At 36.8% G+C, this 20,262-nt stretch overlaps 1 protein-coding gene across 2 annotated transcripts in view; it reads left to right on the top strand.

Moving 5' to 3' along the window:
- NUP37 (nucleoporin 37) overlaps positions 1 to 20,262 on the top strand; it is a 43,864-nt gene that overhangs the window by 16,967 nt on the left and 6,635 nt on the right. The window contains exons 7-11 of one of the 2 annotated variants that reach the window (XM_036299405.1): positions 12,856 to 12,946; positions 14,207 to 14,388; positions 15,404 to 15,454; positions 17,019 to 17,112; positions 17,869 to 18,067. In XM_036299405.1, coding sequence (XP_036155298.1) covers positions 12,856 to 12,946; positions 14,207 to 14,388; positions 15,404 to 15,454; positions 17,019 to 17,112; positions 17,869 to 17,982 — 532 coding nt within the window. In that variant the 3' untranslated portion in view covers positions 17,983 to 18,067. Of the gene's footprint in view, positions 1 to 12,855; positions 12,947 to 14,206; positions 14,389 to 15,403; positions 15,455 to 17,018; positions 17,113 to 17,868; positions 18,068 to 20,262 lie in introns of those variants that run through there. The other variant, XM_036299406.1, reaches the window with a different exon arrangement.

Here is a 20,262-nt window from a genome sequence, read left to right as displayed (position 1 = left end):
TGATCAGTACATGTTTTCTGATGTCTGACTTTGGCATTTCCAAGAGAGACACAATATAATAATCAGCTAGGAGATTTCTGACCTTAGGAACACCATTTCAAAATGATCTGTCCCCTAACAGGTTCATAAAGTTTATGTGTTTTATTGAAAATTGTCAAATTCTGAATCGAACAGAATAAAGATAGTTCTCACTTGCACTCGTATATCAGTCTATCCATTAAAAAGTAGTTACTTGTTTACCTTTTGTTATAGAGAAGAAGTAAATTTGTAGAAAATAAATTAATAAAGTAGGTTAGTTTATTCATTCAGCAATTATCAAGTATCTACCTTGTGCCAATCACTGCACTAGGCACTCAGTAATCACTGATTTATTTTTAAACTGAACAATGGCTTCAGAACCATTTTAGGCTTCCCTAAGACTGTCAAAGATATTTATTTTCTACATATAAATTGGAATATTAATAAGTAAATATTACTAAAAATTTTATTGAGTGCTTAACTGTATGCTCACCATGCTAAGTGCCTTTATCTCTGTAAATCTATTTCATTTTACAACTCTGAGGTAGGTACTATTTTTATCCTTATTTTACAAGATGAGGATACAGGTATAGAGAGGCTAAGTAACTTATGGAAAATGACATAGCTGTCAAGTAGAGGAATAAGAATATCAGGCAGCCTGGCTCACCTGCACTCTTAAATCACTCACTCTTCTGCCTGAGTGACAGTTTTCAGCTTTATCCTGAGGAAGTGGTATTTCTATCTAAGAATATTTTAGATCTTTCTTATTTCTCTACATTCTGTAACATAGTTTTAAAACTATGAACCAACGTGCTACTCATATCAAATGTAATTCTAGACTATGATAAATTTTATATAAGAGTTCATCTACTTTGAGTATTCTATCATCTGTGCAAATTCTTAAGAAAATTGAGTTCTCATTTAAGTCAGTAGTTCTTTATCAGTCCCAGTACCTACTTTTTTAATGAATGTTTTATAATGCCTTCTATATAATCTTAAATGAAATTCATAGAAAATATAACCTATCAAAATATAATAAAAGTTATAGTACTTTAATTGTATTAAACATTTCTATAAAAAGACAAAACAGTGTGTGTGTGTGTGTGTGTGTGTGTATATATATATATATATATATATATATATATATATATATATATATATATATATATATATAAAATGTAAGGCAGAAGCAAGGCTGCCAAGTCACATAATTCCAGGGCTATGGTTTGCATGGAGCACAATGTACATAGTGCCATCTGGAGTTCTGCAGTGTCATAGCCCTGAGTAGAACTTGTTATTAAGATAAAAAATCATGTCTGTAGTAACAAAATTACTAAATGTGGTGCCCGGACAGTGTGGCTCAGCAGTTGAGCGTGGACCCAGAAACCAAGAGGTCACTGGTTCAATTCCCGGTCAGGGCACATGCCCAGGTTGCAGGCTCAATCCCCAGTGGGGGGCGTGCAGGAGGCAGCCAATTGATGATGTTCCTCTCATCGATGTTTCTGTCTCCTCCTCATCTCCCTTTCTCTCTCTAAAAATCAATAAAGACATTAAAAAATAAAACTAAATGTGGTAAGTGAAAAAGGGAAATAATGTTAATCAAAATAGAGATAATATGGAAAAACAAATTATAGGAAGGATAGTACTCTACAAATCAGCCAGTGTTCATATAGATATTATCAAAATTCACCAGTATGCCATAGGATGGAGTACTAACAACGATTGCAAAAAACATAGCTCTTATCTTGAAGTGTGCCTTCCTTTTGAGCTGTTTCTAAATTTCATTGGGACATTCAAAGGTCATGTAGAATGTCTAGCATCCCTGTTCTCCACTAAATGCCTGTAGCATCCCAGTTATTAGAACAATAAAAAGTACTCTGTATATGTTGGAACCACCGTCTGTTGAGAATCATTGATTTAGATAGTAGTACGTGACCAAGCACTACTCTAAGTGTTTTCTATGAATTAAATTAATCCTCAAAAACCTTATATGGTGAGTTCTCATTACTTTTACAGATGAGGATCCCAGGCAGTCTGATTCTGAAATATCATCCTATACTGTTTCTCCTTGAAGGTTCTATAAGAAGCTTTAGTCTTTTTCTTTTATTGAAAAAGATGTTCATATTACCTGTGTGTTCTAATCAAAATCAAACATGTAGGACTTAATAAGGTTGATAGAATTGTCCTTAGAGTCATGTCTACAAAGTGTTACCTTCTACTTGTGAAGAATTTGTAATTTTTGAAATACTCTACTACTAGTACCAATTCTTGAAATAAAGGCATCATGTTCCTTCTCCATACTTCGTTAATTCAGTTCTCAGGTGAGGAAGAAGAGTAAAGAGAAACAAACTTTTCTTGAGGATGAGGGAAGTTATTCTAGAGTAGACTGCTCTAGCCTTTTCTTTAACAAGGTAGTTGGCAGAATCAGCCATTCTTTACTACCTTAGGGTCATCACAGCATCTAGAAGAGTGCTCTTGTAGGTACCAGTGAGTGGGTGAAGGAATGAGTACGGGTCTGTACCTGTTACCAGGTCTTTAGGGAAAAGATGTTACCAAACAAAGCACCTGACAAGAGGTGTGTTCGGGGAAAAAATTCCAAGTAAGTCACAGGTGGAGTTGCTAGTGATTCAACCACATGCTCTACACCATTTCTTTTATGATTCCTTATCATGTCCAACATATGCAAATACATATGCATGCATACGTGTACAGATATCTACATAAATATTTGTTTATGTGTATGCATATGCACAGGAAAATGTAACTACTAGTGTTTATAATTAAGACCCAGCATCATAAAAAAAGAAATTTAAAGTTGTTATGATATTTGAAAAGCAAATACGTGCTTATTCATGTAGAAAGATTTATTATCCTCTACCTACAAAGAAAGTAAAAATGGTACTTTAAGTATTTATTCGGTTAAACTTATTATTTTAAAAACTCACTAATACAGAACATCTCATTCCCAGTCAGTGCCAAATAGCAGATGTTCTTGTATATTAAAAACAGTACCGTTCTGTAAGAGCAATTCAGATCAACAAGTAATTATTAAACATGTTTAGTATAGCCAACATTTAGTACTCTGGGGATACAAAAGAAATAGAAGAACCAGTACTCACTGTAACTACAAAGAATGTCAAAAGTAAATCCTTTCCTACTCCTCCCTACCAATAATCTTTTAAAATATTACATAAAATTTATGGTGAAGGAAAATTGGCTTCTAGAAACTAAGGAATTCTTAGTTTAAGATGAAATAATAGAGGCAAGTAATGTGCCATTCACTTTAACTATGAAACATGGGATAATAGTAGTTGTCATGTTCTAGCTGTCATCATTTTTACAAAGAATTGGAGGAGTGGGATATAAAAACTAAAGAGTAAGATTATTTTTTAGGAATATAACCAAGTCTCTAGATAAGGGAATACTAGGTATCTAAGATATTCACTAAGCCAATAGTAACGGGTTTTGAACATTTTTATAAGAGGAAAAAATGTTTATCAACTCTCTCTGTGCACCCCATGCTAACTGAGTTCTTTCCACATTACCTCTGTTCATATATATTTGAAGAGTCTTCAAGATCCATAATTAAGATGGAATGTTCCTTCCTCACCCTCACCCCAGTTGGGATCACAAAATATGTGATTTACTTAAAAATAGTACTTGTGGGAAACAGAGGGATACTGAAAGCCTTCTAAAGATAGGCCAATGAAGCATCTCTTCGGAGATTAATCCCCATTTAGAAGCAAAAATAAACCGTGCCTAAATAATTCTAGATACAAAGTGAAATCAGGAGAATTTATATTATTCATTAAATGTTATAGTTAAATAATTACAGAAACAAAGTTCCCTGCCTGTCTTCTAAAATTCCCTCTAATTTTTGTAACATTTTTAAAATTATTGCATAGTTCTAAGAACTTTAAAAATGAGATCAAATAGTTTGTGTTGAGTTTGGTAATTATTTACCTCCAGCGAATGGAACATAAGGATTCCATGTCTTTATAAGAACTATCCAAAATTTTTACTAAAACCTGTTGATCACATTTGCAGACATTTTAATTTTGTGAAATGAAATCATATGTTATTGAAAGATTATACTACAGTAAAAGTAATAAACTGATGAAAGAATTTTCTGAAATGTTATATAATGGTGTATTGGTAACACCATTCTCTCATATTCAACTCTTTGTTCTCCCTCATGTGCCTGTGTAGATGAAATACAAAACCAGTACTTCTTATAGTATTACCACATCAGTGATTGCAGTAATTTAAGCCTGCTTTATGAGGCCCTCATGTGGTTGCAGTAAGTGAATTATATACATGAGAATAATATCCATAAACATTTTTTAGGGTTATTCTGAAAATCCATTTATGTGACTGATAAGAGTCATTTTAATTGTAAAATATATCAAAATTTTTCTTAGAAATAATGAAATGCTAATTTTTCTGGGTAGTATTACTGGTATTTGTATTAAAGTTTATGTTAGTTAAAAGAAAAGTCCTTTTACTCTGAATTTCTTGAAGATGAAATCATTACATAATATCTGTTTGAAAACTACCATATGGTATTTTTTGCAGTTGAGAGTGTAATGTTGAGGTTTACTTTTAAATGTGACAAAATTTTCCATAATTCCTATCCTTCAAAAATCTGTTTGACTCATAGATACAGAGGTCTGATGGTTGCCAGAGGAGAGGGGAGTTGGGAGACCAGGTGAAAAGGTAAAGAGATCAAGAAGTACAGATTGGTAGTTACAAAATAGCCACAGGGATGTAAAGTACAGCTTAAGAAATATAGTCAATATTATAATAAGTATGTATGGTGCCAGGTGGGTACTAGAAATATCAGGGGAGCACTTTGTAAAGTATATCATTAACCACTGTGCTGTACACAAAATAATATTGAATGTAAACTGTAATAGAAAAATAATGTTTTTAAAAATCTATTTATCTGTAAGTTAAATAAGATGTCAATTCTCCTGTGGGGCGGCTTTAGGTAGTTTCTCACCTCTGTGATAAGCTTGTAATAGTTGCTGCTTAATTTTATACAATTTCAAGAAAACAAATGAAGCAACAACATGTAAGCTATAAGGTGTTTTTTTTAAGTTCTCCAAGGCTTCATGACGATATACAGTAGTCAGTTATTTTTTGTATAGTAAAGTTGGGTTATTAGCATTATGTTTCAATCAGGGCACTTCCTCTCCCCTCCAAAACACGAATAGCCTTTGATTGGATTCTATCATTAGACTCTATCAATGGACTCTATCATTGACCCATTTTTAATTATTGAAGGGTAATATATACAGTTACTTCTCATTTTCTCCTTTATAAATCTTCTTAATCTCAAATCAGTAAAGCTTCTGATAATCCATTTCTTTTATCATGAATACTACTAATACATTAATACTACTTGGTTAGTAGTATGGAGTATTAAAAAAAGCAGAATTAGTCTACTCTTATTTCTGAATATATTTCAAACACTGACATACTACAGCACTCCTTACAAAATTCTTAGTTCATACAGTTGTGCCATTAAGCTTTTTACCTAGATACCAAAGTTCTTCATAGTTTAAGCCACAGAATAACAACATTTATTCTAGATTTTTTCTTTTATTATATGGTCCCCTACGTCTGAATTCCTTTTGTACTTAAAACCAGATATTTTAACACCAAATTATTTTGTAATTTGTTTATTTTTCTAATTGTATGTTCACTGACTTAGGAAGTATACCATATCTCTTCCTTTTTCGAATCATCCATAGCATGATGAGTAACTTAGAGATTAGTTACTTGGAAATGAGAGGGGGGAAATCTTCATTTTGCTATCACAAATTTAGTGAAAAATGTTTGTCTGTAAGTGTCAGAGGTCCCTTTCCTACACCCAGTAACATTGTAAAGTGCCTTCTCATCCTTATAACTACATCTCGGTATTACTTTTGTTCTTACTTTTATATTTAATTAATGCAGAGGTTCATGTGGTCCAGCCATATCTTTTAGATTGTAGTTTGTATTTTTTGCTTTATCATTTACAGAAGACCAAATGGATACAGATGTGTCATTTAATGTCATCTGTTCCTTCTTTGTCTATGTTCTTGGTCATAAACATTTGGTAGCAGAAATTTCCTTATACGATGAACTTCCTAACAGACGATGAGCTGCCAATTAAAAATAGAGAACAAACAAATAAAAAGAACAGAGTATTACCCAGGAAGTTTCCTTTTGAATTCTCAGAGAGAACATCTCCCTCTAATTTTCAATTTAAAAGGGCCTAGAGAATATCTACAATATCCTCAATATGCCAACAGCCAATTTGTGATATCTTTTTATTAATTAAATGGAACAACTACATTTAAGTAATATATGGTAGGAATATGTAATGTTCTGACAAGTGCTCAACCTGAAATGATTTAACAATAAACTACCAAATAATTTTAACAATAAACTACCAAAAAGTAAAGTAATTGTAATTCATAATCTTAGCTCTTTATCCATACATTTTACAGCTAAATCTAAGAGTTCTACTTAGGACTACAGAGTGATGAGGGGTTGGAGATGTTTGTTATAGTCAAATTGGACCAAAAGTGTTATTTTATTTTACTTGAAGAGTGACGCCTTTTAATTCAGTTTATATTATTGGCTTCTGAATATGTCAGCTGATTAACTTTATCTTAAAAGCTTTTACTTTGAAATTTCCCTTGCAAACATTTAAGTAGGTACATATATATCCTTCATATAGCTCCTGATTTTTTTGTCAAGGTAGTTTAACTTGGTAATGTTATATTTTAATACTTTTATAAATGATCTATTGTCTTTACATGTGTTTGATTGTGTGTATTAAGGCTATGAACGCTTACAGCTTTTCTATTTCTATAATGTACCACTTCTCTTAAAATTATGTTTCTGTGGTGATAATTAACTTTTAGGTAATTTTATTTATACATAAACTAGAGTCCCGGTGCACAAAAATTTGTGCACTCGGGGGGGGGGGGGGCGGTCCCTCAGCCCGGCCTGTGCCCTCTCGCAGTCTGGGACCCCTCGGGAGATAACGACCTGCTGGCTTAGGCCTGCTCCCGGGTGGCAGAGAGCAGGCCCAATCCCTAGGTGCAGCCCCTGGTCAGGCTCAGGGCAGGGCCAATTGGGGAGTTGGGGCGCCTTCCCCTGTCATGCACAGAGCAGGGCAGATTGGGAGGTTGCCATGCCACCCTCAGTCACGCTCAGGGTATGGCCGATTAGGGGGTTGGAGCACCGCACCCTGTCACACTCAAGGCAGGGTCGATGGGGAGATTGCGGCGCCACCCCCTGTCACGCACAGAGCAGGGCCCATCAGGGGAGTTGGGGCTGCATACCCTGTCATGCACAGAGCAGGGCCAATCAGGGGGTTTGGGGCGCTGCCCCCTGTCACGCACAGAGCAGGGCCCATCAGGGGGGTTGGGGCTCCGTACCCTGTCACACACCGAGCAGGGCCCATCAAGGGGTTGGGGAGCTCCCCCCTGTCATGCACAGAGCAGGGCCGATCAAGGGGTTGAGGAGCTCCCCCCTGTCACTCACAGAGTAGGGCCGATAGGGGAGTTGGGGCACCACACCCTGTCACACTCAGGGCAGGGCCAATCAGGGGGTTGGGGCGCCGCACCCTGTCACACTCAGGGCAGGGCCAATGGGGAGGTTATGGCTCTACCCCATCACACACAGAGCAGGGCCCGTGGGGGGGGTAGGGGGGCAGGGGTTAGGGTGCCGCCCTCTATCATCCACAGAGCAGGGCCGATCAGGGGGTTGGGGTGCCGCCACTCTCACACTCAGGGCAGGGCCGATGGGGAGGTTATGGCTCTACCCCATCACACACAGAGCAGGGCCCGTGGTGGGTGGGGGGGTTGGGGCGCCACACCCTGTCACAGAGCAGGGACGATCAGGGGGTTGAGGCGCTGTGCCCTGTCACACACAGAGCCACAGGGCGATCAGGGGGTTGGGGAGCTCCCCCCTATCAGGCACCGAGCAGGGCTGATCAGGGGGTTGGGGCGCCTTCCTCTGTCACGAACAGAGCAGGGCAGATAGGGAGGTTGTGGCCCCGCCCCCTGTCACACACAGAGCCGCAGGGCGATCAGGGGGTTTGGGCACTGCCCCCTGTCACGCTGATCCCAGTGCCAGGAGGCCTCTCGGCTCCGCTGATCCTGGTGCTGGGAGGCCTCGCGGCTCCACTGATCCCAGTGCTGGGAGGCATATTACCATTTTACTATATAGGATAGAGGCCTGGTGCATGGGTGGGGCTGGCTGGTTTGCCCTGAAGGGTGTCCTGGATCAGGATGGGGGTCCCCACTGGGGTGCCTGGCCAGCCTGGGTGAGGGGATGATGGCTGTTTGCAGCTGGTCACACACCCTTCAGGGTGGGGGTCCCCACTGGGGTGCCTGGCCAGTCTGGGTGAGGGGCTGAGCGCTGTTTTCAGGCCGACTGAAGCTCCCAACTGCTCCTTTTTTTCTTTTTTCTTTTTATTCTGGGCCAGCTTTAGCTCTGGCTCCAGCTCTGAGGCCTCTGCTGCTGAAAGATGGTATCTGGTTTGTTTGGGTTCTATAATCGAAACAATGTATAACTCCAGCTCTGAGATCCCGGGCTCGCTGAAAGCAGGTTTCTGGGGTTTTGTTTAGCTTCTATATTTGTTACAATGTTTCAAACTGGAAGCTCAGAGGCCGGCAAGGCAGCAGGGAACATTGGAGTCCTCCGTCACTGAAGCAAGCAAGCCTCATGTTAGTTTCAAGCTGCCTGGCTGCCAGCCGCCATCATGGCTGGCAGTTAATTTGTATATCTCGCTGATTAGCCAATGGGAAGGGTAGCGGTTGTATGCTAATTACCATGTTTCTCTTTTATTAGATAGGATGTGTTAGCAATATATTTGGAAATATTAAAATATTAATTTCCAAAGTTACGGATTCCCCCCTACACTCCCCCACCCCCCCACACCCCCCGTTACACTAGAAACTCTTATCTGACATAGTCTAAATCTGTCGTTCCTTAGATAAAAAGAGTCAGTAAACTCAGGAAATCATTTTTTTTTTCTTTTTAATCTTTACTAGTATTGTTGAAGGTATTACATAGGTCCTCCTTTTTTTCAGGAAATCATTTTAATGGACTGTCTACCTACCTTATTTTCTTATACAACATACATATGAAAATTTGTGAACTTTGCCAACCTTTTGACAAGAGGGCAAGGCTTTCTCTTTCCTTCAGTTATGAGACCATTGACAAGTGTTAAGGACCTCTTTTTTACATGACCCACACCCATGATACAGTGCCTACAATGAAAACACTTGCTAAGCAGTCTTAATTCAAATATATCTAGATTTTTATAATATTTGTTGCTTAATTTTCTGTGGCACACATGCCTAATTTATGAATGCTTTTTAAATTTAGATACCATTAGTTAGTTAGTTGTCATCAACTTAGTTTCATTGAAACAGCTCTTTCACATTCATATTCTGTCAGCTTATATAATATTACTTAATCACATTAATAAACATGGGTTCACATCACTTAGAAACTGTTTTGCTAGCAAAGAACCCATAGTCCCTCTTGGTAAGCCTACAATATGCATGTGCAAGAATATTAGAAGAAAATTGCCTCTTCCTCTTCAGTTCTACAGAGGGACAAAGGAAGAGTGTCAGAAGGAGCTCAATTAAGAAGCTCCTACTGTATAAATTGTGTTCACTACATTTTAAAATGGATGCAAATCTATCCAAACATAGATACATGAAAATAACATAAAATGCAAGAAAAAAGGGGTGCTTTGAGAAATCTACCTTACAAATAAGACCAACTAAAAAGTTGTGCTTTTTGTCATTCAACAAATGATTGTTTTAAGATTATTTTTGTCAGAAAGTGCGTCAGAGAAAATGTAGGCCTTTTCAGTTGGCCATTAATAAATGTGAGAGAGGAAGGAAAAAAAAATGAGGTAAGACAGTTTGGAAACCTATTTGACGATACCTGCTAAAGTTGAACATATTTGTAAGCTGTTACCCAGCAATTCCATGCCTGAGCATGTACCCGGAAAGTGGGTTGGTATGTGTGTTTTGTGTGTAAAGGCGGGGACTGGTGTCTGTCTTCACTAAAAGATGTACAAGAAGGTTTATAGCAGCATTATTGGTAATGACCCAAATTTGGAAACAACTTAAATGTTTATCAATAGTAGTGTGAATAAGTACATTGCAGATGATTTAGTTAATGGAGTAGTACATAGTACAACCTGCAGGAGTGTGGGTAAATATCACAAAATCTAATGTTGAATGAAAGATACCAGACCAAGAAAATCCATTCCGTAGGATTCCATTTTTATTATCTTCAAAAGAGGCTAAAGTGTTAAAAGTGAGGATAGTGATACCTTGGTGAGAGCAAGAAAATATGACTGAAAGAAAGCGCAAGATGACTTTTAGAGTTCTGAAAATACTCGGTTTCTTAAGTTGGGTACTGTTTTCTTTGAGTTTGTTCTTTGAACTTTATGCTTAAGATTTGTGTGTTTTTATTATGTATGCTGTGCTGTAAAAATATTTTAAACAAAAGAAATGTGACTATGTGATGGAACTGTTATTAACTAGATAAGTCATGTAGTAAAGACACTGAAAAATGTGTTGAGCTCCACAAAAGGATTTGAGAAGAGCTTAATTATGGAATCTATCAAAAAGGGAAATAAGACTTAACAACCTAAAGTGTACCATCTGCAGCTAATTTGGTTATGATAACTCATTTCATGCCAGTTCGTTGTATTGTGCATATTTGGTACTTGGAGTATGCAACCACTGAGAATTATTTAATAAGCATATAATTATAAACCATAAATCATTTTATCCTAGTCCTGTAAAGTAATCTGGATTATCCTCATTTTAAATCAGTTTTTATTTTAAAAGTGTCAGGTTCTGTTCGGGACAAAATACTGTGAAAAAATTTGATTTCTAGGACAGGAATACACTTCATTAATTGACCTGTTCTTATCAAATATCTTTATCCATATTTTCTATCTCTTTGGTTTCCTTCATTTGAAAGGGGAAAAAATTATAAAAATGTTCTGGTATGTATTCAATTTATATAATTGCAAACAAAAATCAAATAAATATTAGAATGAGATCAAAGGAATGGAGCCTTTCAATCATTTTCTCATGGGACTCGCTGAATTTGCAAGACAGACTCCTACTATTTCAATCATGATAAAATACATGCCAGCCCAGTACTTTATTATACAAAAAAAAGGCAATGGAGGAGAAAAAAATATTCAGTTGCCATAATTATCTTCTTCGTTGAGGGGAGTGAAACGCAATTGCAAAAACCCTTGGTAAATGTGATTCACCTCTTTAATTAAATTGTAATTCTCTCCTTTATATAGTACATACAGATATAACGTGTTGATTTGGCAAGAGAAAAGAGTATGCTTCTAAATTAGCTAATCAAGTAAATAATCATTTTGAAAAATATTTGTATTTGTTTATATGTTACTATAATATTTCAAGATTAGAGACCCTATAATTTCTCTGAGGAAGAAAAGTGGTTTGGTACAGAATAGTAACATTGTTTAATAAATATGTCTTCTTTCATTGAAATACACTTTTGCCTAGACTTTAAAGATATATTCTTTAAGTTTGTTGAAATTATTTATGGTTCTTAATGAACTGTGAACTCTAAAACCTAGAAGGAAAAGTCCAAGGCATTCTAATTAGTGAGTTCAATTCTTAAGGACCAGAATTCTGTGGGCACTTTGCCACCGACCCACCAATTTCTGTCTCCTGCCTTGCTAACTCTATGCCACACTCTGTACCAGTGAGACATAATAGTGGCTGTGTGTGAAGAATGAGCTGGAAAAACTATCAGTCTGGGTTGGGGATAGCACTTCTCACAACAAAGGGAGACTTCTGAGTTTTTATCTGCACTCAGGATAGGAAAGAAATTGAAATAGAAAGCCATGTCAGTGATTAGCTTGGTTCTTGAAGGAACCAGGTGTTTTTTCATCCAGCTCACCTTTAATGTGGTAGCTATCAATCAAGGCCACCTTTGAGAAAGAGAATTGGGGAAGTAAGCCAGATCAAAAAATGTAAGATAGTAATTGGTCCCTGACATGGAAACCCAAAGGCAGAAGGAATAAGCAGCCATGGAAAATTATTTATCTCCCTAAATTCACATCACCTCATACTAGCTTCTTTATATGTTATTTTGAAAATGGGAGCCACTGGGTGGGTGGGGGGGGGCGGGCGGTTGAGGCGAGTGAGATACCCTTTGTAGAAATTATTGTTAATTGAAATGTCTACTGATGCAGGAATGCAACCTGATTAGTTTAAGATTTTGCCCACTAAATAAGGAATATACGAATAATTTGGTTACAAGTGTTAACGGTGTTAATTAATGAGAAAATGTATGTGACTGTTTTTCTGTGATTCAGTATGGTAAAAGTTAAATGCTTCATACTGGCCGAAACCGGTTTGGCTCAGTGGATAGAGCGTCGGCCTGCGGACTGAAGGGTCCCAGGTTCGATTCCGGTCAAGGGCATGTACCTGGGTTGCGGGCACATACCCAGTGGGAGATGTGCAGGAGGCAGCTGATCGATGTTTCTCTCTCATCGATGTTTCTAACTTTCTATCTCTCTCCCTTCCTCTCTGTGAAAAATCAATAAAATATATTAAAAAAAAAATTCTTCATACTGCTTTCACAAATTTCTAAAATAATTTATATTATCATTTTCCTTGAAAGATATACTTTAAGTACAAATGTCTATCTTGTAATCTTTAGTTAATGGCTTTGAATACATTCATGGAAATTGTATTTTTTAGTAGTGATATATCAAAAATATTTAAAGTTATACTCCTTTTCTTTTCTTAGGATTTGGAACTTGGACGGAGTACAGACATCTCATTTTGCTCTTAATTCCCCTGGAATGAGTGTGTGCTGGCATCCTGAGGAATCTTTTAAGGTTGTTATTTATAACTTAGTTTTCTTTTATCAAGCTGAAAAGATATATACATGTGTAATACTTGCACACATAGAGGAGAAAAATCAATGACTTTTTTCCATCTCAGAGACAAATGTACTTGTCACAAATGTGTTTGTCACAAATACATTTACTCTAGAAAGCTGTACCTTAAAAGCTCTGTATAATTAAGTTTTTATTTGACAGCCATCATGTCTAAATGGCATTCATTCAGAAGACACTTTTCCTGCTCTTTGGCAAATTACAGTCTAAAAACTGATACCCAGATTGCCTAGTAGCAATATTTGTTTAAAAATAAAAGTTAAATCCATGCTTGTGAGCCATAGTGTATAAACAGAAAGTATCTGACATAACTGCAGTGATGATCAATACCTATTCAAAATAGAGCGTTCTAAAATCCTAACAGTGTCATTTGGCCTTAACTCTTATTTGATTGAGAAAGTGGGAACCATTCAACAAGAGTTGTCTTATTTGCCAGTATCTTCTCTTGGGCATCACTCTGTTTCATTGCTCCCTAGAATCTGAGAAGCTACCACATTCATCTTAAAGTTAATCCCTCAGTTGTTTAGAGCTGATGCCAGTTCCTTAAGTGCCAGGGGTTCTCGTCCCAGCATCTAGAAGGGTTCAGGAATCTGGAAAAGGCTGTGCGTAGGTGACATAGAAATCCAGAGACTAATAAAGAGTCCGGAGACGAGATATAATTTTGAAAGTCATTGGGGGTCAGAGGACCTTCAGCTAAAGGAACTGAAGACTCCCTTCTTGTCTAGGACCCTTGCTTTTATTAACACAATTTGTCCTAAGGCAAGGTGGAGTTAATACACTTCAAAGGGTAAGGTTTCAAAGGGTACAGTAGCATTGTCAGTTTGGGGGCTAGCCTACGCCTGTACAGGTGTTTGGCCAGTAAGAGGCAATAACATATAAATTAAGATGCCCTTTAACTGTCTGGCAGCCAGCAATCAGTTTCCTACTCAGGTTTGGGGAAATGCCTTTAGCCATTCCCAGCTGGTGACTACATGTGTGACTCAACCTTGAGTCCCCAAGTCTCATCAACCTTTTGATGAAACTTGAAATTATGACATTCTGGAATTGGTCGCCGGCACTTAAGCATCCTTTGCATTTTATCTTCCATTTATAATACATATATGCAAATGTTTAAATTTTACTACATACATTGAATCTCTGCCTGCTTCTCAAATTTGGTGAATGAAGTTATTGAATTTTCTTTATTTTTCTGTCTCACAGCTGATGGTTGCAGAGAAGAATGGAACAATCCGATTTTATGATCTTATGTCCCAACAGGCTATTTTATCTCTTGAATCAGAACAGATACCATTAATGTCAGCACACTGGTGTTTAAAAAACACCTTCAAAGTTGGAGCTGTTGCAGGGAATGATTGGTTAATTTGGGATATTACTCGATCCAGGTACTTTCTTCGTTCATTTATTGCTTACAAAAATCAGTCATTGTTTTTAATGATCCACTGAGCCATTTTTATATCGCTGGCCCTCACAGTTGAGCTAAGGCAAGTCTATTTTGAAAGGGCCAGAGCTATGAGTTTAGATAACAAAGATGGGCATTGGTGCCTTGCAGATTCACTTTGAGCACAACCCAGAAAGAGCAATGTGATGAGGAAATCTTAGAGCATTGTTTACTTACATTGAACAAACACTGACCCTGTTGAATAATCGTGTTTTATGATGGTTCTGCATCATGCTTATGTCTTTATCATATTTCATCTATTTCAATCCCATGCTTATTTGGAATTTTGTCACAGTTTAAGTATATTGGCCATTGTGATGTTTTGTTTTGTTCTGTTTTGAAACAAGTTATCTCTTATTATTTTTTATTATTATTTTGTTGTTGTTGTTAATCCTCAACCGAGGATATTTTTCCATTGATTTTTAGGGAGAATGGAAGAGAGACGGAAAGACAGAGAGAAGCATCGATGTGAGAGAAACACATTGATTGGTTGCCTCCTGCACGAGCCTCGACCAGTACCTGGCCGGGGAGGAGCCTGCAACCAGGGTATGTGCCTTGACCAGAATCAAACCCAGGACCCTACGGTCCGCAGACCTATGCTCTAACCACTTAGCCAAACTGGCTAGGGCTTGGGCCATTGTGTTTTTTAAAAAGAAAATACCTCCCGGCCAGTGTTTCTCAGTGGTTGAGCATTGACCTATGAACCAGGAGGTCATGGTACGATTCCCAATCAGCACACATGCCTGTGTTGTGGGCTGGAACCCCAGTAGGGGGCGTGCAGGAGGCAGCCGATCTATGATTCTCTCTCATCATTGATGTGTCTATTTCTTTCTCTCCCTACCTCTCTGAAATCAATAGAAATATATTTTTTAGTTTAAAGGAAATACTTTTTAAACTGTAATTTAAGTTCTACTTAAGACCAGTATATAATTCATAAAATCCAAAATACTATCTTTTAGTTACCCTCAAGTGAAGAGACCTGTCCACATGGATCGAGCCTGCATATTTAGGTAGTGTACCACTTCTGTTGGAGTTATAATTTTATTTTTTGAGTCTGGTTACTCCATCTGGAATACTTTCCCAATCCTCTTCTTTGCTCTGGATTTATGTTTGTTTGTTGGGGGGGTTGTCTTAACTAAGGTTTTGCTCTTGTCTTTTGGTTTAGGCGAGGGAGTGATTTTTCAATGTTGTTTTTTTAATTTTGTAAGACACATTGCCACTGTACAAATACCACCTCTCCCCCTCCCCCCCCCATAATCTGGAGCATATGCTTCCTTATTTTATGTACTGATCAAGCTATAAAATGTAGGTGGAACCATATTTTTCAATATAAACTTCATTTTTGTGCTAAATGAGAACATGCTAGACATCATCTGCAACTTGCTCTCTTCTTTTTCTTGCTTAAATTAACATTCACATCTACCTTGTTTTTCATTCCTTTTTGCATAATATCCCATTGTATCATACAGTCTTTAGGGCTCTTTCCTTTTCAAGCAAAGGAGAATTTACTGACTGAGACTAATACCAATAGAACGTGTAACGTTTGTGTGTGACTTCAAATCTAAGATTATAGTCACTCAGTGTAAGAATATCAGAGATTGTGGGATGCGTCCTGCTTTCAGAGATGTAAGCAAATAGTGTATGGTACTTAACAAGAAGTCTGGAGAAGGCAGTGTCAGGATTACTTTAGTAGCTCAACAACGTCATCAGGAGTTGAGACCTTTCCCTCTGCCACCCTCCATGGCAAGGCTTTGGACTTGTTGCTTCACAGTCGCAAGATGACCTCCATTGTTCCAGGCATCATAGCCTCCTCATTGGCCAAAGTAAGGGGAGAGGAAGAGTACTCCCTTTTCATTGGGAATAGCTGTCTTTGCTATTGTGTCTCATCTTTTGGGGTTGGACACACTGCCAGAAGGTAGTTGGGGTTCGGTTAGCGTGGAAAAAGGTCAGAAAGGCTGTTGAATAAGTAACTAATGTCTGCCACAAATTTTTGTCTGATTTTTGGTCAGGGAATCTTTTCTTTTTTTTTCTTATCTTTTCTACTTATTAAAGTGTTGAGCATGTTGCTGGAGCGCCATTATCATTCGTTGATTCATTGATTCATTATATTCCAATGTGTAGGATGTCTTAAATCTTAAATATTTAAATATCTAAATATTCTAGGTGTTTGTATCATCTCCAAGAATTTAAACTTGTAAGTTTATCACTATTTCATAACGAGTGTCAGTAAGAACATTAAATGTATTTCTGTGAAATAGTTTATATTTTATATCAGTCTGATACCTTGTTGATGTCCCCTACCACACTGTTAGCCCTTTGGTTATAAAAAAGGAACTGCTAACCTGTGTAACTTTGGAATGTAACAAAGTGGCACACCACAATAAGCACTTAATAAATATTTACAGAATGAGAAAATATAGTTAACTTCCCTGGAATTTCTCATTTTAAAGCCCCACTAACAAATTCAGGGTTATAAAATTATTGTTTTGTGCAACAAAAAAATATAACCTGTTTTAGAAAAGTTTATAGTTATCTGTAAAATACTGAAGTTATTTTTATTCTTTCTTTCCTTAGGTGGTCCACAATTAATGAAAATTTGTTTGCAACCACTGGTTATCCTGGCAAAATGGCAAGCCAGTTTCAAATTCATCATTTAGGACACCCTCAGGTAATGTAGAGATGTTTTGTGGCATATGGGTTTTTAATTTGTTTTTTACTTTTCCATTTATAGCCCCCAAATTTGTAATGTGTATCTAGATATTTATGAATGTCATCTGCTTAAATTGGAAAAATAAGGCATTTTTTGATACTTAAATCACTAGTGGTAATAGATGTTTTGTCTATATACATGTAAGAAGCATTTTATTTCTTCTGTTATATTTTCTCCTTGATTTATTTTTTTAAATCCTCACCTGAGGATACTTTTTTCATTGATTTTTAGAGAGAGAAGAAGGGAGAGAAGGTGGGGGAGGGGTGAAGAGAGAGAGAGAAACATCAATATATCGATGTGAGAGAGACATATTGATCCATTGCTTCCTGCACATGCCCCAACTGGGGCTGAGGATCAAACCTGCAATCCAGGTGTGTACCCCTGACTGGGAATCAAACCCGACACTCTTAAGCACTGAGTCACACTGGCCATGGCTGTCCTTCATTTAAATATAATCATTTTGCTTGCTTGGTTTGTTTAGGCTGCAAAAATATTTGACTTTGGGTTGCACTAGAAATTCATAGATTATTTGTATCCTTCCTTCCAACCAACTGCAAGCAAATAATTCCTATTTCACCTGTGAGGAAGCATATTTTTTAATTCTGCTATATATAAAGGCAATATATTAATGTATTTTTTATTTCTGAAGGGTAGTTTTTACTTACTAACTTTGATGATTTAGTAAGCTTCTTTAATTCTTCACTTATTTTATAGCCCATCCTCCTTGGTTCAGTAGTCGTTGGATCTGGCCTTTCCTGGCATAGAACTCTCCCACTATGTGTAGTTGGAGGCGACCACAAGCTGTTGTTTTGGGTAACTGAAATGTGAAATAAATTTCTGTCTAACTTGGATCCATAAGTTTTGCATTTTTGGAGAATTCCTTATTTTTATATTAAATATACTGTAAACTCTAGAAATATCTCAGTTGTTTTTGTTAAATAAAATATTAATGGTTTGAAAAAAAAATTTTCTACTCTGTTCTGTGTGTGTGTATGTGTATGTGTATGTATTTTAATCAACTCTTAAGAATATAATTGACTCAGCAGTTCCGGAAAAGAAATGATTAGGGAAACATAATGCTTTTGATTTTATCACAGGATTATCCAGAGTATATCCTATCCTCTATGCTTTAAATATATGCTACTTTTCTAATTCTCAGGGCCAAGTATTTACAAAAGGAAAAAAGGATCTCCTTTCAGTGTTACTCTGGAAGTTGTTGAGTGTATGTGTGTGCATGCATGTGTGCATGCACACGCTTATTTTCTTAGCAATCTGTTATATGTAGGAATCTTAGGACTTTTTCAGGAATTATTAAAGGTTATTATTTAATTTAATATTAAAAAGATGGCCGAAACCGGTTTGGCTCAGTGGATAGAGCGTCGGTCTGGGGACTGAAGGGTCCCGGGTTCGATTCCGGTCAAGGGCATGTACCTGGGTTGCGGGCACATCCCCAGTGGGAGATGTGCAGGAGGCAGCTGATCGATGTTTCTCATCGATGTTTCTAACTCTCTATCTCTCTCCCTTTCTCTCTGTGAAGAATCAATAAAATATATTTTTAAAAAAAGATGATTAATTCCTTAAAAAATGTGAGCGATTATGTTACTCAACCCTGTTCATTATATGCAAATTCCTTTTGACTCTACATCTCCACATTCTTAGAACATCTGGTATATAGGATAAAGCTTAACATGAAAAATAACATCATTTTTAACAGCTTTTGCCTTTTATGAATTTTCACCATTTTTATAGTAATTTAAGTGTTTTTGAGATGACATCTAGTGGCAAAAGAACTGTATTCACCATCTCAAAATTGAAGTCAGTATTATGTAAGGCAGTCACCATGTTTTTGTGACACACTATGATGTAATCAGAAGAGTGTAAGCTTGGGATTTGGCCTTCAGTCATATGGAATTAAATAAATTCCTCCAAACTCTGCATACCAGTGAGTTGAAGCTACATTTCATCCTATAAAATAGAGACAGGAATCAGTGTCTCATGAAGTTACTGTAAGGATTGAGTAAAGGTGAATAAAAAATACTTAAGTAACAATTTCAGAGATGTATAGTTCATATTTTTGAATAATTGAAAGTTTATTTTAATGCTAATAAATATTTTTACTCAAGTTCTCTATATAATTTCTTATAGCATCTTATGGAATCAAGATAATTAACTTTTGATAGGGAAATGTTACAGGTATTTAAAAAATTTCAATACTGTTTTGTAATCATGTAGATGTTTGGTATGAACTGTTATATGCTTTAAAGTACAGATAAAAAAATTACAAAGCATAGCAATTTCCATGTCAATTATTTAATACAGTAAAATATTACTACCAAATAATAGAAATAGTTTCCTCTACCCCTTATAAGCAGGTTTTGAACTTACAGCGGAAAATGGCAGTGAATTTTGACATGGTTCCCATTAACAGTCTCTGTGATGGGACAGAGAGCCTTAAAAGCATCAGGATAGGCCAAACATTTTGTAAGAGTTTGTCATTTCAGACTATTTAATAAAAATAAGGGATACATCCTGAAATAATAAATGGGGCCAGTGTAGTTGAAAATCGTCTTATACTTAGAAAAGGTGGCTTAGGAATTGAGTGGGTTATGTTTAGGGGTGGAGATTAGAGAGGTGAGTTTTGTTGGGCTTGGTATCTGGGATATGGAATCTCCGGAATAAGGGCTTACCCAAATATAAACATTGTCAGACGAAATTTCCAGTAGACTACTCTTTGCTAGGGGAAAGATAAGTCATAGTGGTCGTGTAAATACAGTTATGCCAAGGAGAGGCAGGCTGTGTTCCATTTGTTTATTAATATGATGCTGTGAGAAATTAGAGGCATGCCTTTACCTCCAGGTTCCAGAAGTGGTATACATTTTACCTACTAAGGACAGACTCAAACCTTTTTTTTAAAAAAAAAAAAAAAAACAACATCTTACATAGAGAATATTGCAACCATTTTCCCGTTTCGACTTTGTTGTTAAACATTAGTATGTACAATTCTTTAAATGGTGTAATGATATTCTTTTCCCTTAGTAAACTTTGTTCTTAGTAAAGAATGTTTAAATTAGACTAAGGCAGGAAGAAATGTATGATTTGGAATAAGTT

Source organism: Myotis myotis, unplaced genomic scaffold, assembly GCF_014108235.1.
Source record: "Myotis myotis isolate mMyoMyo1 unplaced genomic scaffold, mMyoMyo1.p scaffold_m19_p_3, whole genome shotgun sequence".
Classification (NCBI taxonomy): Eukaryota; Metazoa; Chordata; class Mammalia; order Chiroptera; family Vespertilionidae; genus Myotis; species Myotis myotis.
Note: the sequence above shows the minus strand (reverse complement) of the source record. Positions and strands in the feature narration are given on the sequence as shown.